At 36.3% G+C, this 26782-nt stretch overlaps 3 protein-coding genes across 4 annotated transcripts; 2 read left to right on the forward strand and 1 right to left on the reverse strand.

Annotated features, from left to right (window-relative positions):
- The first annotated feature begins 5389 nt into the window (after nucleotides 1-5389).
- Nucleotides 5390-7698, forward strand: armc7 (armadillo repeat containing 7). 2 transcript variants are annotated; one of them, XM_083555853.1, is made up of 4 exons: nucleotides 5390-5860; nucleotides 6184-6264; nucleotides 6352-6495; nucleotides 6585-7698. In XM_083555853.1, the coding sequence occupies exons 1-4, from the start codon at nucleotides 5812-5814 to the stop codon at nucleotides 6929-6931; spliced, it is 621 nt and encodes a 206-aa protein (XP_083411979.1). In that variant the 5' UTR covers nucleotides 5390-5811; the 3' UTR covers nucleotides 6932-7698. The 2 variants fall into 2 exon arrangements, with proteins under 2 accessions (XP_083411979.1, XP_083411980.1); XM_083555854.1 differs by having other exon boundaries at nucleotides 5860-5983.
- A 1886-nt stretch (nucleotides 7699-9584) lies between these two features.
- On the reverse strand, nucleotides 9585-26488 carry acsf2 (acyl-CoA synthetase family member 2). The gene is made up of 16 exons (XM_083555850.1): nucleotides 26055-26488; nucleotides 24804-24999; nucleotides 23985-24113; nucleotides 23132-23185; nucleotides 22919-23037; nucleotides 22143-22305; nucleotides 21939-22034; nucleotides 21635-21786; nucleotides 20927-21018; nucleotides 20739-20815; nucleotides 12071-12178; nucleotides 11840-11991; nucleotides 11601-11742; nucleotides 10567-10677; nucleotides 10388-10456; nucleotides 9585-9940 (listed from the first exon to the last, which is right to left on the reverse strand). The coding sequence occupies exons 1-16, from the start codon at nucleotides 26153-26155 to the stop codon at nucleotides 9890-9892; spliced, it is 1812 nt and encodes a 603-aa protein (XP_083411976.1). The 5' UTR covers nucleotides 26156-26488; the 3' UTR covers nucleotides 9585-9889.
- chad (chondroadherin) lies at nucleotides 13263-19420 on the forward strand. The gene is made up of 4 exons (XM_083555852.1): nucleotides 13263-15868; nucleotides 17747-17910; nucleotides 18065-18204; nucleotides 19031-19420. The coding sequence occupies exons 1-3, from the start codon at nucleotides 15086-15088 to the stop codon at nucleotides 18198-18200; spliced, it is 1083 nt and encodes a 360-aa protein (XP_083411978.1). The 5' UTR covers nucleotides 13263-15085; the 3' UTR covers nucleotides 18201-18204; nucleotides 19031-19420.
- Nucleotides 26489-26782: the final 294 nt, after the last annotated feature.

Genomic DNA, 26782 nt, shown 5'->3' on the forward strand with positions numbered 1-26782 from the left:
TCTGATAGTAAAAATAGCACACTTTGAGCTTTAACAACTATTGAGTGCCTTCAAATACTGAATTACTTTAAAAACAAAATGTATGATAAGCACTTCAGATATGATATTAAAAACCCCACAGATCAACGTTTGTTGATCTGATAGAGACATTTGTAATAAAGCAAAATCAGCACTATGGGTAAAGGCTATAATTGTATTTGAACTGATACTGGACCATAAAAACTAAAGAGATGATGGCTGGTTGTTATTAATATTTTGGCATATAATTAGCACTAAAATTTACAAACATTCTATATATAAAATAATATTGCTCAGATTAATGGTTTGAGAACAGTCAGCCAGTCAAAGTAATATAGCCTATAGCTGTGCTGTGGTTAAAACAGACCTTGAAGAGATTTAAGAACAAATAAAAACAAATTGTACACAAACAGATAAGCTTTAGCCCCTAAATATACATATACAAGTGAGTTGTGTCTAACCACAGCATCAGTCCTTCAGTATTATACCGAAATATATCAGAATATCCAATCTGGTATTGAAAAATTTGATCAATATCACCTTTCAATACAATCTGGTAAATGTTAAGGATGCCAGTATATTATGCAGTTAGAGCCCTACAGTGTACAGTAGCCCATGCAAACAGTCACAATGTCCACATTATAGAGGACACTGAGAGCAGACTCCATGGTGCTGTTTTAAAAGTCATTTCAACCTAACAGAGCTCTAGATCAGAAGCCACTCGAACAATCCAGCTCAAAGTGACAAGCAACTTCATCAGACTCTGTAAGTGAGATGGGAGAAATTCCAACAATAATGCATTCGCATATATTTTAAAGCAAGAGTTGTTAAACAGTGCTATCTACTGACCTTGTGCTGTTATTCTATGTGTTTGGTACATATTGAAGGTTACAACATCACTCCAGTAGCCACTGCATGTTGCCATTGTTCTACAGAGTAGAAGCAATTCTATTGAGAATCACATAGTGCCCCCTGGAGGACCGAATAAGAATCTTACACCATCAGATTGTGTGTGTGTGTGTGTGTGTGTGTGTGTGTGTGTGTGTGTGTGTGTGTGTGTGTGTGTGTGTGTGTGTGTGTGTGTGTGTGTGTGTGTGTGTGTGTGTGTGTGTGTGTGTGTGTGTGTGTGTGTGTGTGTGTGTGTGATCTTTAAGAACCCCATTCTAGGAAACCCCAAGTGTGAGGAGAACAGTTCATTTCAGGGTGTCGTGCACACACATTCATAAACTAGGGGAAATTAATTTCTGTCACTCTTTATGAACCCCACATAGAACATGGTATGCTACACTATTTCGCCATCAGTAACTACTTGATTTATTTAAATAGAAATTAATGACTTAAGCTTTACCATCTAATGCATTTCCACCATACATTATCATAACAGTGCTGTCTGGAAATAACACTGGAAAAACTAGCAAGCCCAATAATAAAAAAAAAATAATATTTGAAGCCATCAAAATAAATTGCACATGCCAAAGAGGAACAATATAAATAACAGACAATCCATTTAAATGAATGCTCTTATTTCTCCCGAACCTTAAGACAGAACTATTACTCAGTAGCTTATAGGTTCTTTTACTACAGATGAGGAATAAATGACCTTTAAAGACTGTGTTTCCTATCAGACGCTGATTGGAAAATTGTATAAACTAGTCCAATTAATCATAGATCTTGAAATGGATTCCAAAAATGACATGTACACATTATTACAACGATGTACTTATAATATAAACTGGCTATTTCTCCAGTAATATAACCCCAAGTGTCAAGAATGATTTTCCTATTACACTGGCGAATATTAACTATACTAATTTAAAGCATAATCACCCTGTGGTAGATCTTAAAACTATAGAGAAGTCTGTCTAAACAGTTTATCTTCCTCTGAGCTTCCCCAAGCCTGACTGAGTCCCTTGACTGTGACAACTGGATGGGGTCAGGGAGCATTTTGGGGCTGTGAGGAGAGGACAGCCCTGTCCACCAAGTGTCTATCATGCAGGGGTTTCCCAAAGGATCCTCCATAGTCAAGCCTTGTCAGTGTCACTCAAAACCTTCCCATAGAGTGACACAGGCATGGGGGACTCTATTAGACTTTTAAAGGATTTTAAGCTTTTTTTCTTAGACTGGATAGTGCTTCTGGTATTCCAGACTGAGTGATGGGCTGTCAATTAGCATCAGGTTGGTCAGGGGGGAAATAGCATTCAATAACAAAGCAGGAAGGTGATATTCAGCCTGAAACACTCAGTTTGAAACGAAATTCATAACACCTCATTTTTGTTTCAACAAACAAATCAAACTCCACTCCACAAAGAGATCAGATGACTCATCTGGGATTCACTAGCTCCTCATCAACAAGGGGAACAAATAAATGTTGTACCTGTTCCAAAAAAAAAAAAAAAGAAAAACAACATAAAAATCTTTCACTCCACGATCTTTTTATTTTTTACAGTATAATATTATTCTTTTATTTGAAATCTATAGAATGTAGTTTTAAATGTTGTATATTTTAAGTTCGCCTGGTTCACATATCTGGATTTGACCAACAGATGTCACTAGTGTGCTGTTTCAAGCATTAACTCATTCGTTTATCTTCAGTACTTTACTGTGGATTAGGATTCTAGTGAATCTTGGATTACTGGAGGTACTGGTTCATTTCGGCTAATTACACTTTATACAAGTTTAGCATTACTTAATGGCAAAGACATGAGTATGACAAAAAAACATAAAACTTACTGTCTCTGTTACAAACCCTAAACACAGCAGTGGGCTTTGTTACTTTACTCTAGAACTTGTTTATGTAATTTGTCAGAACCTGTAATACGTCCAGTAAATCTTGTGTCCCTTCTAGAGTTTAAGCAACAGATACCCTTGGACCAGGTTTAACGGATTAACTGATCCATCTGTATTGACCAGAGTAATACTGCAGCAACAGTAAGATTAGAGATGAGAATTCAAAATCATGTATGATGACAAATCAAGACTTCAGTACAAGTATTGTGTTATTCTTTGTGCAGGTCCCATGTTTCCTTTTAATAATGCTTAATGCATAACAAAATACACTAAAGCACAAGTACCAGTATATGTATGGAATTCAGCAGGATATGAATGAATGGTATAGATTGTAAAGATAGTCAGTAAACCTCAGGCTTTAAAAATGCACACTGGTTACTTAATAGAATATGTTTGTGTTATTTTGAATGAGCACGTCTTGTGTTTTTCTCATATATAATATGAAAGACAAATAAACAATCACACAACCAAAATCTGAAATCAAATCTGGCACATGTACCTCTTAATGGTGAGTGTTAAAGCTGCACAGATTTTTAGCCCTAGCTTTTCAGTCTAGTATAGGGTTAATTTATCCCCAACAGATTTTTGATTCCCTACTTGCTCCCAAAGTGTTTCTCTGAGGTTTTTTGGCAGATGTGCTGTAGACAGTTCATTGAGCTCATCCTGCTCCCAATTAATACATAATTTTGCTGTTTCATGAAGTGTATAAAAACATTGAACGCTTTATGCTTCTGACTAAATCAGAAAGTGGGAAGATTTCTATCTGAGGAAAATTCAATACATATTCATTACCACACATTTCTGCACATACAAACTACAGCTCAGTTCAGCTTTTAAGATACACCGCTATGGTCATGTAAAAAACATTTGCACACCCTTACTCCATTACAGAAATGATAAAGAGTGTTTTTCAAATATTCTTTCATTATCAGTAAGTCAGACTGTTAAGAACTATATTCATAATTAAACAAAACTGAAATTTATATAAACTTGAGATTCATTGCACATTTTTCTTCCATAAACTACTTCCCCCCCCTATTTTTGGGTACATGTTTCCTATTTTTTTCAAGCATGGTTTTCACTGTTTATAATCCTTAAATACTCTGTTTTTAATACTTATGAACATATTTTTATGGTCTTCTGGAAAAAGCTGCTTTCCAGTTCACAGCAAAGAATTTGAGCATATTTAAATATTTCCTGTTTGAAAAAAGACAAACATGTCTAAACTGATTAACTGTTTTTGACATTAATATGAAGGCAACAGTGTCAACAGAGTTAAGCAAAAAACAAAGATTTTTCAAAGAGCAGGAACAGCCATGACTAGGTGCTGTGGTGGTTTAAATTCTCTTAGATGGATATGATAAATCGGTATGATTTGTAAACTGCAGTCCATGTGTTCCCAAGTTTTACATTAAACATTAACTCTGGAACATTCAGTACAACAAAATGAAGGTGCACATTTTTATTTTACATGTATTTGCCTGAAAATCTGTTTGCCTTAAAATGTACATTCGAATAAAACATTTGCCTAATGTTTAAATAAAAATCTATTAGGTGTTTCATTTCATTTTCTTTATATAAAGACAGAGAATTTGACAATTCGACACTTTAACAGAATGCATATCTCACTTAGCAGGTGGGCTAATGTGTCAATGGAATACAAACATTCATTTACTTATTTATATAATATATATATATATATATATATATATATATATATATATATATATATATATATATATATATATATATATATATATATATATTATTAATATTCAGCGGTTTAACATTCAGAAAGCAATACAAATCTGTGACTGGATTACAAATACTGTCAGATTACATCTCTTGTGATTCATTTAAATGTTCCATTCCACTGATGGTATACAGCTTCTTGGTGATTAGATTGTTGGCAGTGTTCATTACTCATGGAGACATGTAATTAACTGGAATTATTCTTGTCCACAAAAACAGATGGGTCCTTTTATTATCTCTTTAGCTGGACAGTTCTTTTTTGTGCTGTCAGGGGGAAAAAGAATCCTTTTTTAGACAGACAGAAGCCAATCTGTTTTTCAGCACAGGGGAGCAGATATGACCTTCCATAGGCAATGTCTGATTTCAACTGTCCCCTGTGTTTTTCCTCTCCACCAGCTCTTCCATTTGTTTCTGCCTCCTTTCTAACACTTCTAATCGTCTGGTATCATTGCGAGCTCGCTCCTGAGCTCGAAGCTCTTCCACGTCTTCAAAGAACAAGTGCCTTTAGAGACAAAGTCATGTTTAATTTCTGTCAAAAGTTAATTGCTAATGAAGGATAACAAGATATACAATATATTAATACTATCAACCTGCAAAATTTCCAATGTGCATTTAAAATTAAGTTTACAGATTATAAATGCTTAATTATACAAAGCTTATGTTTCTGGCTCTGCATTTCTGAAACTATTACTTTATTTTTTGTCAAAAATGTTGTGTGAATATACTTTTAAACGAACAAACAACTACACTGTAATACATTAGGGGCGTTTGCACACTGGTTTAAGAGCGCACACAGAAGTGCAGGGCTCGTGAACACTGCATTGTCATTACCTGTTAACGAAGGCTGCTGCAAGTCCTGCGAGCAGTGTGCCGAATAGAAGCGGTTTTGTAAGGCGTTTTCTTGCAGACAGCTTGTGTTGCTTCATGGTGCAGGATTAAATCCAGCAGTGTTTTCGTAGAGAAGTGTTTATTAAGCGTCCTCACACACAACTTCTACTTTCTATGACCTCGAGACGCGCATCAAAACACTTCCGGAGACCATTTTCATCGTTTTTTTTATTTTGTGTTTATTTTACATGTAAACTATATTGTATAACATTATACTATAATATAAGGTATAAATGCACGGATTCATTCACTGGCATGTCATTAAATATTACAAAGATGTTTACTACGTTTTAAGAAAATTGCACTATAAGGCCGGAACTAATGTTTGTAAAAAAGAGCCACGGGGATTTGTTTTGAACGGACCGGATGTCTTTCATTTCATGCGCGCACCACAGAGAGAAAGAGGTTCGTGCTGGTACGTTGTTTACAAGCCCTAGTACGCATGCGTAAGGTGGCACGCTTACATTGCAAGAGGGACAACACTGATAAGAGCGGCTTTGGAAAGCCGCGTTGTAGATTATTTTCTGTTTAGCACGCGGTTTGTTATACATTCTGATTCATGGAGCTTTATTTATGCCTTCAATTTAAAATCTAATCATTATACATAAAGCGGGTCTGAAATGTGTGTTAGTCGGAATAACACTTCAGGTTACTTTTCATTGTAATCTTCGAAAAAAATCTGACTGATATTTCTCATCTGGATCCTTAAAAACGTTGTGCTCCTACAATTTCCTACAGGAATGGATCGATTCTGTGCATCAGAAAGGTTGGAATATTTGCAGGGGCTTGTAACTGAATTTCAGGACACTGACAGTGAAGGTATTGGTTTTATATAAAGCATTTACATAAATGCGCACCTTTTTGTTTGTATAAATAAGAAAAAAGGCAACTTCAGCTGTTTTTTAGGATCTAAAGAGCAAATTCTGGCCAACCTGGCTAACTTTGCCTATGATCCACGTAACATGGAAGCCTTGCGGATGCTCCAGATCACTGAACTCTTCTTGGACATGCTGACAGAGGAAAATGAGAACTTTGTGGAGTTTGGAATTGGTGAGTGTTACTAATGTGATGCATGCACATTTGTAATATTTTAGATGAAGCATTCTTTACCTGACTTCATTGTGTTTGTGTCTCCTCAGGTGGTCTGTGTAACCTCAGCATGGATCAGGAGTGTCGTAATCAAATTTTGCAAAGTGGTGGAATTCCTTTAGTCACAGGATGCTTATCGAGTCACAGAGACGAGACCGTCTTGTCTGCCATCACAACATTGATGAACCTTACCACAGCAGAATCACGCTCCGAAACCACAGACAGTGCAGTAGTGCAGTGCATGCTGCGCTTCTCACTTACACAGAATCCTCGCCTCAGTAATCTGGCTACGGTTTTCCTGCAAGACTACTGCACACAAGACCAGGTGGACAAAGCCAGAGAACATTTACATGGACACAGCCAGTCAGTTGTTGGAATTCCTCTCCCCAAGGACTAGGACCTTAGGATTTCTGTATGTGGTTTGATGAAACTGGACAGAATAAAAGTTTAAGTTGTCTCTGTGTGGATGTTTATTTTTACGTTATTTTGAAATATGGATTTCTTTATCTGTGGAGTGGATTTTTCCACTGTTTCAAGCAATGCTTTATTTTTAAGTACTGCAGAGCTACAATTGAAAGTTTTCTGAGACCTATGCACTTGCACAGATTTATATAAGAAAGGACTTGATGGTGATTTAATGTTCAAGATGCTTTAAAAAAAAAAAAAAAACTAGATTTTTCCAGTACAAAAATCACAAGATTCTTGTGTGTGTTATTTGTATATTGTGGCCACTGTGCACTAAAGCAGCACTTGCTCAAGTTCGATATGAGTGTAAACACCTTTGTTTCTGTTATAGCAGGTTAAAAGCATTTATTTAATGATTTCCCAGTTTCTATGTTGAGCTCAGTTTACTGTCTGGAGTTTCACTTGTTCTCTCTAGGTCTGTGTGTTTTTCCTCTCACATCCCACAGCATAAACCACATTATGTAACGATTGACTGCCATTTAGGAGTGAACGTGTGTGCCATAAAATTGATGAATGTTTTTATTTGCCTACTTGAAATATACAGTAAATGCAAGGTAGTTGTGAAAAAATGCTGTAAAATAAGAATGCTTTCAAAAAATACAAAAATTTTAGGTTATATAGTTTATCAGTTAACAAATTGGAAATGAAACAAACAGAAGAGAAATCCAAATAAAATCAATATTTGGTGTGACCACACTATGCCTGCAAAATGGTATCAATACTTCTAGGTACACTTACACAGTTTTTAAAGGAACTCGGCAAGTAGGTTGTTTTAAACACATATGGGATGTTGCTAAACATTACTGTGGGTTTAGGCTGCTTCACTCGTTCCGTCTCTTTATGTAATCCCAGACAAACATGGTGTTGAGATCAGGGCTCTGTGAGGGCCAAAGTATGACCTCTAGGACTCCTTGTTCTGCTCTACACCTAAGGCAGTTTTTAATGACACTGGCTGTATGTTTGGGGTTGTTGTCTTGCTGTAGAATGCTGCAGAATAACCAGACAGATGGTATTGCATGATGGATAAGTCCTTGTATTTCTCAGCACTGAGGACACTATAATCTCCAAATCTCCAACTATACTTGAGTCACAGCCCCAAACTTGAAAGAACCTCCACCATGCTTCACTGTTGCCTGCAGACACTCATTATTGTACCACTCTCCAGCCATTTGGTAAACAAATTGAATCCTGTTACAAATATTTCAATAATTTTTTTAAAAATAATATTTGTTTGCTAGTCCAGAGCAGCTGCTGCCATTGTTCTTTACCCCAGTTCCTATGTTTTCATGCATGGTTGATTTGCTTAGCCTTGTTTTCAAGTAAGAGGTATATTTTTGCCCTCAATTTTTCCATGGAAACCACTTCAGGACAGACTTCTCCCATCAGTAGCTGGGGGTAACTGGGTGTAACTGGGTCCCACTGGTTTCATTTCTTTGCTGTTGGCACTGCTGGACATATTTCCGATGTCGAAGGGATGTAAGTGTGATTAGTCTTTCACATGCTGCATTCAGTTTCCTGGGCTGATTACTGTGCCTACGGTCCTCAACATAGCCCATTTCTTTGTGCTTCCTTAAATAAGCTTGAACAGCACATCTTGAAACCCCAGTCTGCTTCCACATCTTTGGCTGGAAGAGACCTTGCTGATGCAGTATAACTACCTTGTGTCTTCTTGCTGTGCTCAGTCATGCCATGATGTACCTGTGATGTGCAACTGTCTTCCACAACGTCTCCTTAGTAACAGAGTTTGGCTGTTTCTTGCCCAGGTTTAAACCTCCTTCACAGCTGTTTCTGTTTTAGATCATGTCTATGTTTCAACCTACATATTAAATTGTTTATCATTAGCACCTGCTTGGCATAATTGTTCAATCATACACCTGACTCTGATCCTACAAAATCCTCACATTCTTACTTTTATCGCATTTTTTTCACAACTGCTTAAATATTCTGCACAGTACTATACACTGCATACTTTCTCTCAGTAACTCATACTTTATGATCAATAACAGAAACTTCTCATAAGCTTTTAGACATACTTGCAATGTTTCTCTTTTTACTCAATTTAAAATGGAAACGCTTTCCTTAGCAAAGGTGTTTAGGACTTTTTCTTGTTTTATTTATCATCAGCTTAAAGAGGTAGTTTATCACAATGACCTCTGTCTTAGAAAACCTTTGAGTTTGTCTTAGTAGCTTCTAATCCATTTCACATGTAACCTGTTAATTGTACATGTTACATGTAACATGTAACTCTATAATTGTAGCTGATGCATTATCACTGGGATCTCCCGCACTGTAGATAGGGATATCAAGACTTTTTAACAACCATTATAGACTTCTATGAAGACTTTACTTATGAAATAAAAATAGCTTAAAAATATGCTTATTATACAAACCAAAACTAAACTCAGACTACTAATATATAATACAGAGCATCCTATGAACCTGTTTCTTCTTTTAAAATGTTACTTTTTGTCGTTTCTAAGAAACATAAGAAAATATTATTAACCTCTGGAATTTTGTAGTGCATACCATAGAATATATTTTTAACATTTAGCATCATTTTTTATTTCTTTTTAAATCATGACCCATTATAGAGGTTTGTGTTTCATTATTTGCAACAATAATGGAACATGTTTATTTTAGTTACTCACATGTTTTCTGATAAGACTTGATTTAATGCCATGATATAGGAGTAGTGGTGTTTATAATTCATCATTGTTCTTTTCTTGATGCATATTATACACACAGAATACCTTAAAATGTGCCTTATATGTGGTTAACATTGTAAAAATATAAAATTTCTAAATAAAAAAAAGATTATAAACTGGTGCACTGATGGAAGTTTATGTTCAAATTTCATTTGTTAAAAAAACAATACCACAAGTCTTTGAGTTCACAGTCCCAGCTGTTTCTCTGTCTGCTCCCTCAGTTTGTTCTTCTGGATCTAAGAAAGGTGAAAAAAAGTAATTCATTCAAGGCTATTTAAGGATTCTGTCTTTCCATACTTAACCACAAAAGCATAAGTCCTGTACAGACTGCTGCCCCTGGACTATAGAAACCACTGCTGCGGATTTTCTGCAGACAGGGAAATTGCTAAAATTTCTCCGGTCGTGAGATCCATGTGATTAGGCCCAAAAAAACACCACTCTTACATTTTTAACATTTTTTCCAAAGTGCCTACAGAGACAAATAAAAAAAAAGGTGGTGACCTGTGGTGACCACAAGGAATTTGCGAGAGTATTTATCCAGACTGCGGGACTACGCAAACAATATGGATGGAATGAAATTCATTTTGCTAAACCTATTTATAGTTTTATAAAGTTTCACTGTGCTGTAAATTGCTAAATAAATTCATATGCCCTGGTGCTCGTGTAAAGGTTTATGCACTTACTTTCCCTGAAACGGTTAGAGGATAGCCCTTAACAAAGAGAACATAGTGGGGGATCTTAAAATGGGCAATCTAGAAATAAAGAAATAAACAGAACAAGTAAAAATTGGTTAATGTGATGTTTGTTATATGGGTTGGAATATAATTTAGTCAGGTGTTCGAGTCAGTTAAGTGTATCTGACCTCGCCTTTGCAATAGGCCTTTAGCTCTTCTGCAGTACATTCTTGTCCATCCTTCAGTTTGATGCAGGCACAAACCTGTTCACCCATCCTCTCATCTTTTACCCCAATCACCTGCAATTAATGAGATGAGTGACTCCATATCTGCCATGATCTTATATATATATATATATATATATATATATATATATATATATATATATATATATATATATATATATATATATATAAATACTGAATGAACAACATTGTATGAATTCCCCTTAATATTTATGTTAGCTGTTAGACAACCTTATAAAAAGTACCCCGCCTCAGTTGCCAGACAGATGGACAGTCAGCAGACAGAAAGTAAGGGGCTACAGCCTCCTCCAAAGAGCATGGCACCGGTTTTAGAGGATTGGAGATTGGGCTACTTTTCTGTGATACACTTTGTACAAAATGACCTACATTTAATTTCATACACTGAGCTGTTTAGGGTTAAGGGTCTTGGGATCGCTTGGTGGAGCTAAGATCTGAACTCACAACCTTTTGATTAGAACATCTTAACCAATGAGCTACTATTTCCCACAACACAGTTACTAATTCATTGGCAAATATCTCTGATATGTTTAAGTCTGGCTAACACCTTTATATCCATTTTCCCATTCTGAAAGGCTTGTCCATTATCTGTGTGCCAATTAAGCCACCCAGTTCTACCATCAGCCTTAATTGTGAGTGAATGTATGTAGTGCAGCAGGTGGTGGGATGTGAAAGTTTGTGGTACAGTTACAGCTTCTAGGTATGTCCCACCTCTATAAAGTATTAATACATAAAATAAATAAATAAATAAAATAATAATAGGCTGGATGCAAAATCTGTCCACACTGCTGAGACTGCTGATTTGTCTATCCCAGTAAAAAAAAAAAAAAAAATACAAAACACAAAGGCCTACTGTATGTGTAGATTCAGGTCTATAATTTCTCTAGCTGTCTGATTAAATAGTAAAAAAAAAAACGGAATGATAAATAAAATGTGACTCCCTGGTTATGCTTGGTTACCTGTGCTTCATGGACTTTCGGATGTGTGTGCAGGAACTGCTCGATTTCAGCAGGATAAATATTTTCTCCTCCACGAATAATCATGTCTTTAATACGCCCCTCTATCCTGCAGTAGCCAAACTTGTCCAAACTAGCAATATCACTGTAGAGCACAGTATCAGTTGAGTGTCATGATAATCTAATATTTTGTAAATTCATCCATGCTAAAAATCAATCAATTAATCAATGCCCGCACATACCCGGTTTTGTACCAGCGATCTTTAGTGATGCACTCTTTGGTTTTGGCTTCATCTTGCCAATATTCCAGCATGACACAGTAACCTCTAATCATTAACTCTCCTGGAGATTCAAGGGGAACAATGTGTCCTGTTGTAGGATCAACCACTTTTGCCTAAAAGGAAAAAAATAATTAAGAATGAAATCTTACTTGAATGTAAATTTGTGAAGCAAATTTGTTTGTGTTTGTGTACCTCAATGTGGTGACCGACACATCCAACAGTTTCTGTCTTTCTTTCTATGTTGTCAACTGGGAAGCCACAGAAGGTCACTGGACTGTTCTCGGTGGTACCATATGCAATCTGTTCCAACATAACAACAGTCACTGCCAATGAAGCAAGTTTTCAAAGTGGATTTTAAGCCCCTAAATTCCTTTATTCAACTTTCAGATGTCTGGTTTCCAATGTTTAGACTTTTTCATTCAGTGGGGTTTGCATGCCCACCCTCAATCTGTTATATTGGCTAAACTGGCTGAATGAGAGGCAGCCAGCTGTGTCAGCATGCGAAGGAAACCTGGACTTGAAGGCAGATGTGGTATGCGGTGCACATTTAAGAATTGCCTTTTCTTTGACACTGAACTGTTTAATTAGTTTAATAAAAATACTATACTTCTATCAATCAAATGCAATTAAACATTTTGTTTAAATGCTGCACATTTCATTATATTAAAATATACATTCTTATGGGCTGTTTGTATTGATAAATACGATCATAAAATATTTATTAAAAATCATTAAAAAATATACATCAAATGGACAAAAGTATTGGGACACCTGACTTTTCCAGACATTTCTGGTTCTTCCCCCGAGCTGTTACCTCAAAGTGAGAGGTACACAATTGTATAGGATGTCTTTGGATGTGGGAACATGAAATTATTCCTTAATTTGACCAAAACCTGTTCCAGCATGACTGTGCCTCTGTGCAGAATGCAAGCTCTATTAAGATAAAGCTTATGTTGGTTGAAATTGAAGATCTTGAGTGGCCTGCTATAAAACTTCTCATGAATTGGAATTGGGATGAATTGGAACGCTGAATGCACCATATATCAGAAGGAATTTCGCACATTTTTTTTACTTATAACCTTTTTAAGTAACAAATGAATGGAAAAGTAACTCAGCCATTGCAAAGTGCAAAGACCTAAAGCATCCCTGTCAGTACAACTGATTTGCTGCAAGTGGAAAGTTCATGAAAATATGGAAACACTAAACAGACGTGCCATGCAAGACTTCATATTGCATTCTTAGACAAATATTTTTAAAAAGTAGGCAAAAAGTCAACAGTCCCCCAAAAAGAATTATATTTGTTTGCATCAGAAACAATACAGAAATCAATAAGAACTTTACCACCATCATCTCTGTTTCTACACCCCACACAAAACTCCTGCTAAAAAAGCAAGAACAGAGACCAGAACTCTTTCAGAACAATATATTCTGGTTAGACCAAACAAAAACAGAACACTCGGGTAAAAACAGTCAGTCTGCTAAATTGTTGCCAATGTATTTATTACACTGGCTCCTTACAAAATGTGATCTTTACAGGAGGGCCATCTGAGAAGAAAAAGCAAATTTCTATGCAATTTAGTGGATTATATTAATACTTTCTTGAAACCGAGGTCTTTTTCAATACTATTTTGTTACAGTGACATCTATAGAAATTTCACAAATAGATGCATCATTCGTCTTGTTGAGTGAACACAGTAATAAGAAGACTACATTGGACTATTTACAGCTATACAAATACAAAAAGACAAAGGAAATTAATAAAATTAAAGCATACATAATATAGCATATTAGAAATATAATGAAGAGGTATGATATGGAATATATATGCAGAATATACATATTATGCATTTACAATACACATGATAGAGCTTGTGCACCGTGTTTCTGAGTAGTGAAGACAGGTGTGGTTTATTGTTACAGTGAAGAAGTGTGTTATGTTTCCAAAAAAGCACACAACCAACATTAAGATTTTAAAACAAATGTGCTGTCTGGAGCAAAGTCAATTGTGTAGCCTGGTGACTGCAGGGGTGGACTGAGATCTGACCTGGTGGAAGCATGCACTAAATGCTTTCCCAATAAAATGTTACATTTGTTGAGCAAACACTAGATTCCACTTTTCCTGTGAGCAGCCCCAGGTGCTAGGTCCACAGGGAAAAACATTTCCCTTAGGTGTTTTCTTCTCTGTGTGAATTAACCGACAATCTTATTGAGTCTTTTTTATTTATTTATCCAATGTTATACAGAAAGTTATAATTCTTTATAGAATCACATTACACTTGCTTAAAAAACTAAAATATAAGCTACATTATATCCCAACTTTGCAGAAATACAGAAGTAATTATTCATGAAATACTTGCCATATTTAAAAAGAGAAAAGACATTTAGGTAAAGAATATCCTTTTGATAGCCAGAAAGAAAACACATTTGTTGTTAGCAGATTCAAGCCACACATCTGGCTATGCTTATGTGTTATAAAACAGTCCACACAGAATCTTTTTCTCTTACTGCTGACTGCAAAACAATGGAGGTATGGAGAGACGTACTGTAATTCTCCTATTACCTGCAAGCCCCTGGCACAGAATGTAAACTGCTCCACAGTTATGAGCTTGACTATAGTTTTAAAAGGATATCAGGTTTTTTTTCATATTAAAGCAGAAAGAAACCTTACTTTTCAATGTGTATTTCTTGTATAAATTCCATCAACTCTTTTTATCTTTACAATCCCAAATCCAGATGGACCTGTGTAGGATTTGCTGCCTAACATTTTTGATTAAGTTAATTTCTCTGTAAAATTACACTTTGTAAAACTGACATGTGGACCTCATTATAATAGAGTGGACCTAATTATAATAAAGACATCCCACTTCATCCAGTATGCAACACCACATAAAAAAAATTTGGTCAGTCCCAAACCCAAGAAAAAACTATTTTTTACCATGAGCAAACATTATAAATGCTAGCGCAATCAGAGGATAACCATTCCTCCCTGAAGATCTTTGCTCTGCCCACCTTTACTCTGTCACACACCCCCTCTCCTTCTCTCTTTAGCTCACCTCTAGTGCTCACTTTCAGCACTCTTACCTTCTCTTACTCACTCTCTTTCTATTCTCAGGATCCCTGCAGCTGTCAGAGCACCTTCTTACTTCCAGACGCTTCAAGACAGGAGGAGGCAAGAGAGAGAAACATTAAACTGACAGCTGGGACAACATGCAAGTTAAAAAATTCCAGTTAGTGGTGTTTATACAATTTTTGGCTATCCTTATAATGGGTACAGAAAGCCAATGTCCTAGTCCATGTCACTGTCATGGTGACCTACAGCATGTTATCTGTGACAACGTCGGCCTCAAGAAGATTCCTCGCATCACTGAGGCTACTCGCCTAGTCAATCTGCAGCGCAACAACCTGGGCATGCTTCCAACCGGGGGCTTCAGTGAAATGAAGGGGCTCGTCTCACTGCACTTGCAGCACTGCCGGATCCGTGAGATAGCCAATCATGCATTCAAGGGCCTCAAAAAGCTTATTTACCTTTACCTTTCTAACAACGAAATAAGTACCATCAAACATGGAGCCTTTGAGGACCTAACTGAGCTCACCTACCTTTACATGGATGGAAACCAAATCTCAGGTCTTGCAAAAGGCATCTTCTCCCCCATGATCAATCTATTTATCCTACAGCTTGATAACAACAAGATCCAGGACCTGCAAGCAGGTACCTTTACAGGTGCTAAAGACCTTCGCTTGCTGCATATCAGTAACAATAATCTAAGGTCAATGCAGCCTGGCTCTCTTGATGAAGTGGAGAACCTGGCCACACTCACACTGGATCGAAACAAGCTGTCTACGTATCCCATCGAGGCCATGAGCAAGCTGCGTGTTATTGAGGAGCTTAACTTGTCCAAAAACCCCCTCGCCTTCATTCCTGACCATGCATTCAGGAGTTTTGGACGCTATATTGAAAAACTGCATCTTAATGATATGGGCCTGGAGAAGGTAAGTCGCTCAGGGTCACAAATTCCTAATACAGTATATCTAGAATGATGTATTATTTTCAGGAATTATCCTTATGGGCATTTTATAATTTCTTTAAAAAGGCATACTTAGTATTTCATTTCAAGCACAGCATCAAAAACACACAAATCGTGTCAGCAGGTTTATTTGTGTAGAGAAAGAAAATCTACGATTTGTTTTGGTGTAGCATTGAAGAGACTCTCTATGAAATTCAGGATGTTTACAAATCTTAGACCACAAGGAAACCAAAAGTGTACATACCATATTTCTGAGTTAATGAGCCTATTAATAACCAGCCTCATGAATCAAGCAATAAACTGTCTCTCAAAATGCTTCTAAAAAAGACTTCGTTTGTGACTAGGAACAATTTTCTTTTTCATGAAATTCATGATCTATGGACTTGCAAAAGTCTTTTTATAATACATATATAGATCAGCTTCCTGTCTTTCACACTTTAACAAGATCCATTGATGCTGCTCCCACCCTCTTGATTTAGGACTCCCATGTGCTCTTTATAAAGCTGCACATGTACTGAGATCAGTAGGATTTCCCTACTGATCCGTAAGGAATTTCGTATATGCATTGAAGTTAGTAAAGCTTGCATCAATATAGCTGTGTGCTTTAAGTGCAATACAGCTTTGATCGTAATTTCCATACCTGCACCAAATATTCTTCCAGACAGAGGTACTACATCTCCAGAACAGAGATTTTTTAAAGCCCATATGTTCAGGTTCAACTCTGATACCTTTATATGTTAGCTAAATAAAAAAATTAAAAAACATTTATATATCACATGCAATCTAGTCCCAGTTAAATGTGATGTGTGGATCTTACTAATCTGAGTTCCTCAATACTATGGAACATAGTGCATGAAGGTACAACAGGAGTTCTCTTGTTCCTCATTTAAATTTCACATGTACATTAATGTTATGACATGGGAAAGCCATGAATAAAAGTAACTTAGCTAACAAGGATATTTTTAGTATGTTTGCTTGACGGTTCCCATCCAAACGTTCCTACATCTTATAATTATGCAACTGTTATTTTAATGTGTGAATTTTTGTAAAGAAGTCAGTGAAGGTTAGAGGACAGGTAATTCAGTAACATGATGTTCTCAGGCCCACGAAGAGAGGTATTTTTAGGGTCCAGTTGCCTCACCTGAATGCACAACTGGTCTCTTTGGAGGCATTTTTGGCAAAAAGGCATTTTGGTGAGAAAGGAGAGTGAGCAAAAACATTCCCTCTGGACATCATCATCCATAGGTCCCAAATGTCCAACTTTTCTAGCTCCTTTCTCTTCTTTGACTTGGTTGGAAATAAAAAACAAAAACCAACAACAACAAAAAATAATAATATTTCCATTCAGTTTTATATATATACATCCTGTTTGCAATGTCTCTGTCCCTGGGTTTCTCTTTAAGCTGAGCGTCACTCACACCATGCAGAACTGTTCTTCTAGCACCTCAGTGAAGTTTTTAACAGTCTTGCATTTGCTTATGAAGTTTAATGGAAGGTTAGGATGGCAGTGCAGAAAGGTTTACACAAGCACTGGCACAAGAGAAGGACTGTGAAGCCTCATTCATGTGAAACAACCTTTCCAACTCAAGGGGAAAAAAATCATAGCCAGTCCTGACTCCAAGTTCATATTCATAAAATGCTCATTTCCACAAGTTATGCAAGAAGCGAGGTCTGTCTGTAAGCAGTGCTATGTCAACACAATGGTCAATAGATAACATCATTCAAAATAAAAAGTAAAGCCCAGTTACCTCAGAAATTCAAGATTTACAGCTAGAAAAGCAACAGAATCATGTCCCATATCTTCAGATGAATTAAGCATTGTTCACCATTTCCATCCAATCAGTTTTCTAATGCAGCTTTTGAGGGTGTGACGGTGCTTAAGTCTTTGCATATCGAGAACAACAAGTTAAAGATCCTACCAAGCAACTTGGTTTTGACCAACATGCAGAATCTCACTATGTTCAACAATCCATGGAGCTGCACCTGCAATCTAGCCAACCTTAGAAGGTAAGAACAAGACAACTAATGAATCACAAACTAGAAACAAAAACAAACCACCAAAAAAAAATATTATTACTTATAAGTAAATGAGGAATTATGAGCTACGATACTAAGATAAGATGCTAAATAAAACTTTTCTTCAACCTATTTGCATCTCTAGATGGATGGACTCCAGTCAACATCGTCCTGATGCAATTTGTGCATCACCTCCAAATCAAAAAGGGAAACAAATCCGAGACAGCCCTGCCTTTAACAAGTGCAAAATGAAGAAAGACAAAAAGGGAGCACGTCACTGAAAAGGTAACAAATTGCTTTTTGGAGGTCATTAACAGTTGTTCGTTCTGTGATGTGATCGTTCTTCCTCTAGATCTATTATAAATCATAATATTTCAAAGATATTTAGAAATGGCACATTTAAAAATGCCAAACAGTCAATTTTAGGTTAGATTATTTCTGGTACAGAAATTTGTGTAATCGTTACAAGGAATTCCCTAAAAACATCAATCTAAAACATTTCCCATGTCTTGTAAATATAAACAAATCATGAAAAATATATAGTTTGTTGTGTTGGGAGATCAATGTCCAGCCAAAAGTGTTTCCTGTCAGGAGGGCAGAAGTGGTTTCCAGAAGGAAACCACATCTGTTCCATGAACTCTGTAAGAGAGCTCCTTATAAGTGCATTTCTAAGGGTTTGCTTGTTAAATGGCATTTAAACGCACCATTCACATGCTATGCTTTTATAAAATATTAATAATAGTAGCTTATTTATAATTTATAACATAAATTACAAATAAATATAATAAATATATTACAAATATATATATTTTAAAAAATGTATCGTGTTATTTGGGTTACTTAAAATTGCTATGATTTCTATTAGATCTCACAAATGGGAGATCAATGCAACTTCTCTAATAATTTGATTAATTGTTTTATAACTATGGCCTCTTACTGTTGTCATTGATTGCTTTATTCCTACTAATCCCTGGCTTAAATGTATCCTTTAGGCTTTCTGTGCTTTTCCATTTTCTCTCTTGCCATGGCTAGAACAGGTTACGCCAGCCACGGATGTTTAGTACTTGGCTTGGCTGTTTGATTTGGCTCCCTTGTTTGTGTCTTTCCACAGGAGACTTAGAGGAGACGTCTGTTCAGGGGACCGGCACCATGTCCAGAGTACAGAAGAAATGCTACTTTCTACTTCAGGACTATCCATTTTCTTTCTAGTTATATGAAACAGCACATATATGAACACTCAATTTGTAACAAATAAAATAAGAAAAACAATGAGTTTGTAAGGAAAACAGAATAAAAGACCCAGAGAGCCATACATAGGTCCTACCCCTAATCTAAACATTCTGAGGATGTTCGATGTAGTTTCCAGCATTTTCATTTTCAGTTGTGGTAATAACATTTATAATCCTGTTTATTTATAACTATAAACAATTAGGATCCATACTCATGAGACCTCTTATATAAATTTTCCTTTTCAAATAAATTTTCTCTACTAAATCGTAAATCTTTGCAAGATCCATTTATAACATTTATTGCACATTTGCCAAACTTCATCCTGCTTGAATACATTTGCCAACTTCAGTAGTTACAAGGTGCTAATAAACAATAAGTGTGTGGAGAATCAATACAGTACACTACAGAATCTGGATCTAGAAATGCAATAATTACTAGATAATTGGAATAATAAGTGTGAAAGCCAATAGGAACGGTTTGCTCTGATTAAAAACATCTATTCACTATCAGCAGAAAACTGCATGAATTAATTTTTACAATATTAAACCAACCCTTTAAATCCTGGATTTGTATAAAAGTCTGAAGCATAAACATACGACACTGTATGAAAGATCTATAACATTACACAAAGTAAGCAGAACAAAGTTCAAAGTACACTATGGAATGTAACCTGCTCATGGATAGCATAAACTTAAGCACAAGCTTTTTCTTCATAATTTCATAAATTGTACCATGTGCTGCTTCTTTATGGTGCGTCTCAATTCCAATAAAAATGTGCATGCTTACGCTACCAGGAAGCTAAAATACAGATGGAATATTCAAAAAATTTAATGGACTTTTTTTTTTGCCAAAGCTGCATGCCACACTATTATGTACAATTACAGAGCACTCATTTTATTAAACTTTTAAACTTATGTTAATTATGTGATGTGTGGAATTTTGCTTTTGGATGAAATGCAAAATTTTAATCAGGAAGAAAATTGCTAGATGAGATGAGCTCAGCCCGGAATTACTTTCATAATGCTCTTTTGATTTAATGCATTAGCCAGATGATTGTGCAATTGCATTCCTGAAGCCCATCATTGGTGAATACAGGTAGCACAATCACATTATGAATAGATTTTATAAATTGCTTAAGAATAATGAATGAATAAAAGATCATGAGGTCTAGTGTGAGTATTATAGCAGCATAATGTAGTGTGCAGATATAGCCATCAGAATATCTGGATTTGCACACATACTATGGCAAGGAGACATCTGAAATTTGCACCATTTGATACAATAGACAAGTGTGTGAAATTACAATTTTCTAGCTTTTCCCCACACATATACCATTCAATACCACAATAAAGAAATGCAGAAATTCAAGGATTTTATTTTCAAAATACTTTGAAATCTACTGACAGCATTTGTAATGATGACAACAAAAGTGTGACAACAAAAGTTGTTTTAAATACAAAAAAAAAAGCTAATTTTCTTTCAGTTTAAATTTAGATCACTGGAATGACCAAAATGCAGAGTGCCCTGTCTCCCTCTAGTGAATTATTACGATTAAGTCTGTAGTATTCAGTTTGATCCAGTGTACTCACCGTCACTTCCTTTATGCCCATGATTTTGATTACTTTCCTCAAAACTTCAGGTGGACAGGGAGAGCCAGCAACAACTCCTGTCATACAAGAAATAAACCACCAAATAAATAGGAAATCAGATATGTATCATGCTACACACATATTTAAAAATATGTTTTGTATTTTAAAATTAAATCTATATCACTCACCAGCTTCAACAGAGGACAGGTCAAACTTGGCCAGGTCAGGCTGTCCCAGCATGTCTATGTACATTGTAGGGGTGCCATAGACAAATGTGCATCTGCATAAGGAAAAGAGTTGTGATCTAGTTTATTAAAAAATTTGAGACACATTTTAAGTCATATTTCAGGTAAGTACACTTCAATCTTTGTCCTTTCACTGGAAAATCACAGTAACTAAAATCTCATGTGGGTTAGCAAAGAATTTTAAAGAGCATTATAGACCAAAGACCAATCAGCCATAACATTAACACCACCAGCCTAGTATTGTATGGGTGTCTGCAAAACAGGTCTGACCTGCCGAGGCATTTACTCAACAAGACTGAAGGTCTTGAGGTCACACTGAAGGTGTGCTGTGGTATGTAGCACCAAGACGTGAGCAGATGTTATTTTAAGTCCTGTAATTGGTAAAGTAAGTGGGCCGCTATGAATCGGACTTGTTTGTCCCACACATTCTACTCATGTTGGATTAAGATCAGGGGAATCTAGGGGCCAAGTCTGACCTTGAACTCACCAAAAGGATCTGAAAGCCTTCCTGAACAATTATTGCAGTGTGGCAAAGTGCAATTGAGGCAGGATGCAGTTGTTTTTAATGCTATAAATGATTGGTGTGTATGAAAAAAAAAGATGAACAAGGTGACAATAAGATAAGTAAGACAGTATGACATGCATGCATACTTCTCATTCTGCATAGCTGCCAGGTTGGCACGTCCATCGTATGCAGTAGACGGAAATACCAGTGTGGCACCATGTACTGCCATTATCATCCCCCCACCCACTGAGCCAAAACAGTGGTACAACGGAACTGGCAAACACACTTTAATCCTCCGCTGGGGGTGAATGAGGACAGGGGAAAAAGCAGTCAAATAATATACATTTACAGTAAATAAAATGACACACTTCCTGTTTAAACGTTTTAAATTCCAATCAAATTGTTGCACTAGTGTCCAAATTCCACCACACACCATGACAGAGCACTCACCCTCCAATCATATCCTACACGTAAACCGATGAAATATGCATTGTTGACAATATTGTGGTGCGTCAAAGCAGCTCCTTTGGGACTCCCAGTGGTTCCCTGGAATGAGAGAATTGTTAGCGAGATATAGAGAATTTGCATGCTAGGTTTATATAGCTAAATAAGTTTTCTCCAAGTACGTTTCTTATCAAAACCACACTCCAATACCGATGTAAACTGGATGTTAATAGGGTCATCAAAGTTGAGTTTTTTCTGCAAATATTCAAGCTCCTGGTAATGCTGGCTGCTTCCAGCCTGCATCAGATCATTCCATTGGAAAGCACCAGGCTGCTTACTGTCCGTTACAATTACCGTGCTTAAATCTGGCAACCTAAGGCAGAAAAAAAAAAAATAATTATATACTGTAAGTGCCTCAGTCAAGATACAGTCCTGAAGAGACCGCAAAAAGGTTTGTAAATACATCAAGTATTTTAAGTGCATCATAGATATAATTTTTTAGACATACAAACTAGAATAAGTTCAGTGAATTCTTCAAATTTGGTATTGTAATGAGGTAAAGACTTCCTGACTCTTGCGGTGATATTCAGTCAACCGAAAAAGTTCCTCTTCCCGTTTATTTACAAACTAGACTGTTTTCTTGTAGATGAAAGCACATGGTGTCTGTTATGGTTGGTCACTTCACCACAGGGTTTCTTGCAAAAGAAAGACTTATTAACTAGACCAACTTAAACTAGTTTTTAAAATCCAGTTTATGCATTAATCATTAAGCTGTTTCCTTCAAAAGAGAACACAAAAGCAAACAGAACCACAGGTACACCAATCTACTGATAAATAGCAATATTTGCATGTTTGTGATTTCATATTTTAATGATCACAGTACAATTTTTGCAAGTTATTATTGTGATAGAATTACCATGAATATTAAAGAAAATATAGGTCATATTTCTCGAGCCTGGCTTGTTATTGAAGATGTTTATGTTCACCTGGAATTCTTTAAGCCTCCCGGGGAAGTGGTGTCTATATCAGGGCAGAGCTGCCTCAACATGTCATAGTACCTCTGGGTTTTAAACTGAGTTGGACAAACAATTGCTTTGCACTGCACCTAAACCAAGGAAAATCATTAGGCAAACTCAGAAGAACAATATAGAGACCAAATGCAAAAAAAAAATTATAATTAGCATCAATAGCAGCTATACCTTTTTTAGTGCAAATTCCAACTCCTGCAACTGATAAGCTGGATTCACTGATACCTTTATAAAAAAAGATAACATTTCTTCAAAGTTATAAAGCATGTAAAAACTTCATAGGTCCTACCTAGATAACATACATTATACCTTTCTGTGGGACCTTGAACAATGTCCTACTTCTTAATCTCAGCATAGCTCTGATACTGTAAATCATGAAATATTAATGTACTGTGTCTCAGCTACTAATGTTACTAATGTTATGTTAAAGGGAACATCTTTGCCTTTTACTGATACCTATCAAACATCTAAAGTTATGTCAATGATGCCTAAATTAAAATCAAATGTGTAAATGTATAGCTAAGCCATTTTATCATTTTATATATATATATATATATATAAACCTTATTTTTAACATTAATGGAGAGACACCTCTATCTCATAAAAAATGTCATCAATCCTTACACTCCCTACTGTTCATTCATTTTAGTGAGCCGACACCGATTGTTCACTTTGGGGTCAGATTCATGATTGTCCACTGTCGGAGGCACTCTGTTCTTCTCCATTAGAAACTGCTCTTTCATTTCCCCTTTTACCAAAGAGTTTAAAAACTTTAAAACCCTTGTCTTTTTTTACAATTTTCCCCCTACAGGAGGTTTAAAAAAAAAACTCCTGTAAAAGCTTTTTAAATACTGTAGTAGGTTATGTCAGTTCCTGTCAATGTCTGCGGATTCCGATGTAAAGTTGCTTTTAAAAAGGTAATTTATTAATTGGTATTAGTGGTAGTAGTATTGGTGGTATTAAAATGTAATAAAAGGAATTTGCTGTTTATGCTGCCTACTGAAACACCAAAAGCAAATCTCACCAAGATGATGCCAGCCTTTGCTGTGGCAAACTGCATTAGAATCCACTCATATGTGTTGGGTCCCCACATGCCTAATCGATCACCCTTCTTCAGTCCCAAAGCCAACAGTCCTGCAGCTGCCTGATCCACCTACATAAGACCATTATCACTTCAACATGAACAATCAATCATCTTTAATTTTATATACATGCAATTATGAAAAACTATGAAAGAATGTTTCATTTCCCTGAGGGAGTAAAAAACAGAGGAAAGTAACAGACACTTTAACTTTTTATATAGATTGTAGTAGAACGTATTCACTATTAAAAGCCTTAAATGTGTATGAACTATATAAAAATATAATAATAATAGCAGCATTTAGTGTTATTTGTTGGGCATGTGTGGTTTTAGAATAAATATTAGACTAGCTATTGATGTGCAGCTCAACTTCACAAAAATGCTGAATGAAAGCATTTAAAAGTATTAAATGCTAAACATGCAGTCAGACTCAAAAGCTCCTTTTAGTGGAAATAAGTTGATGTTGAATGTAACGTATCAGTGCTTCATATGTCACACTTGAACTTTGGACTGTAAATTACATCACACAAAGAGCCATGTTGACTTTTATAGGTCTCTAACTCTATAAAGGAATTAATCTGAAACAGTAGAAGGGCAGAAGTAAAAAAAAAAAAAAGAAACATGAAAGAACATTAAAGCTGTGATTGGAAACAAAGTGGCTGAAATTTAAACAAAGCATAGCAACAAATGTTACCAAAGATCATCTTTTTATTACTCCCTCTTTAATTGCTTCAGTGCACTCAAAAGGAGTGACACACTCACGTCATTTTGGAACTCAGAAAAAGTTTTCCTGATGCCATCCTGAAGGAAGACTACAGCTTCGCGATCAGGGTTGCGTTCCACTCTAAGCTGCAGGCTCCGGCCCACGGTGAGAGACTGGAAGGAAAATGAGGTGACTCCATGGGCATAGCTGGTGGTGAGGGTCGGGACACTGGGAGGAGTGTCTACATAAATGGAACTGGGTAAAAAAAAAAAAAAAAAAAAAAAAAAAGTTAAAACCAGGTCAAGAATTAATATTGCTAAATTACAAGTTAATTAAAAACATAAGCTCAGAACAACAGAAGATTAAAGCCAGAAACTCTGATGCATTCTTTGCTTTGTGCCTCTGGAGAACCGCTTAAAAGGTCCTAATGTAGATCTCTACAAGGATTTGCATATGGGAATGTGTTATATGTAGAATCCCTCAAATAGCAAACAAAAATGTTATTAGAATGGAACGACTTGTTCCTAAAAACTTCAGAGTTGGACTTACAAAAGTTGACGCATGGAAGTGACAAACGAATGAAACAGGGAAAGGACAACATGGCTTTGTTAAAAAGCATAAAAGGGCTAGAAATGAATATATTGTGCTCTGACTGATACTGGCAACATTGGGGTAGTTGTGAGAGCCATAGAAGTTATTAAGATTTCAAAACACAGAGCACATATATATGTTGATGCACTGATTATGCCTAAAGTGATTTTCTATTAAGCCCATGTGAATAAACGACAAAAAGCTTTTTATGAATTACAAAAATGTACACCAACGTGTGGTCTATCTGCATGAAATGGAAAATAAAAATGACCCCAAAAAAGGCTGCATCCCAAATCACTTCCCATAACATATACAGTGCACAGCATATGGTATGGAATCTGTTTTCTCTGAGACAACCTAGGAAACCTATGTAGGGGGTTAGGGAGCCATTTGAGATTTAACCATATCTCCATAGCTCTTAAAATACCCAGGAGCCCCCTGTTCATCTGCTCTCTATGCAGGAAGATAAAATAATAAAAACAGCAGAAGATACATTTCTTTTTCTGTACCTTAAGGCTGCAGTAAACAGGAAGTGCAAATGGAAAAAGGATGTTTGAGATAATGTTATATATTGTTATATATTGTTGCATAAAATAGCATATAGGGCGTTGGCACGGAGATTCGAGTCCCGTGAAAGATTTAGGGGAATAATAAGTTGCCAAAATTCAGAAGTGTGTGTGAGTGTGTGTGTGAGTGTGTGTGTAAGTGTCATGGCTTACCAGCTGGGTTGCGGTGATAAAATACGTGTCCTGTGCAGAAGTCTCGGCAGTTTGGATAAGACACCGGTCGCGCGCACAACTGACAAAAACTTGACACACATTTCCACCGCTGGCCGCAGTTTTCAGATGCAAATGTATATAAAGTTAATAAAATAAAAAAATCTGTAAAAAGCCGAGTTTTCCTAACTGTTGTTAGCAACAAGGTCGAAAACTCGAACCAGCGTTATTTCACGTCGTGCAAAAATGTGTTAGAGAGGGAAAAAAAGGTCTGCGGGAATTCAAGTCTCGTGCATTACCCTGTACATCTGACCAGCTGACTTAATATGAGGAGATTATTGTGATTGGTCGCTGGAGCACTTAAACTTTGAACCGAACTCACAGCCGAAAGGTCCGAGTTTTAAGGCCAGTGCAACACTTCCCTTCTAGGGGGCGTAGGTTGGTTGTTTTTTTTTTGTGTAGGAAGGGGTTTTTTTCCCCTGTACTTGCAGGACATAGATTCCAAATGCAAGTCCTGATCAGCTGGAGGCCAGCACAGTTTGAGCCAAACATTTAATATGTAATTCTCTACTCCTTGAATGTTCTTGAGAAGGCTGACTTCCCTGCCCCCCCACAGGAGTTCTGCTCAAAGCTTTTGTAAAGAGAAAGTCCTGGTTAAAGGTTTCTAAATCCTTTATAAAGTTAAAGTGTAAATGTTTTAAGAATTACAGAATGCCTCAACCCAGATTCCA

Source organism: Silurus aristotelis, assembly GCF_946808225.1.
Source record: "Silurus aristotelis genome assembly, chromosome: 12".
Classification (NCBI taxonomy): Eukaryota; Metazoa; Chordata; class Actinopteri; order Siluriformes; family Siluridae; genus Silurus; species Silurus aristotelis.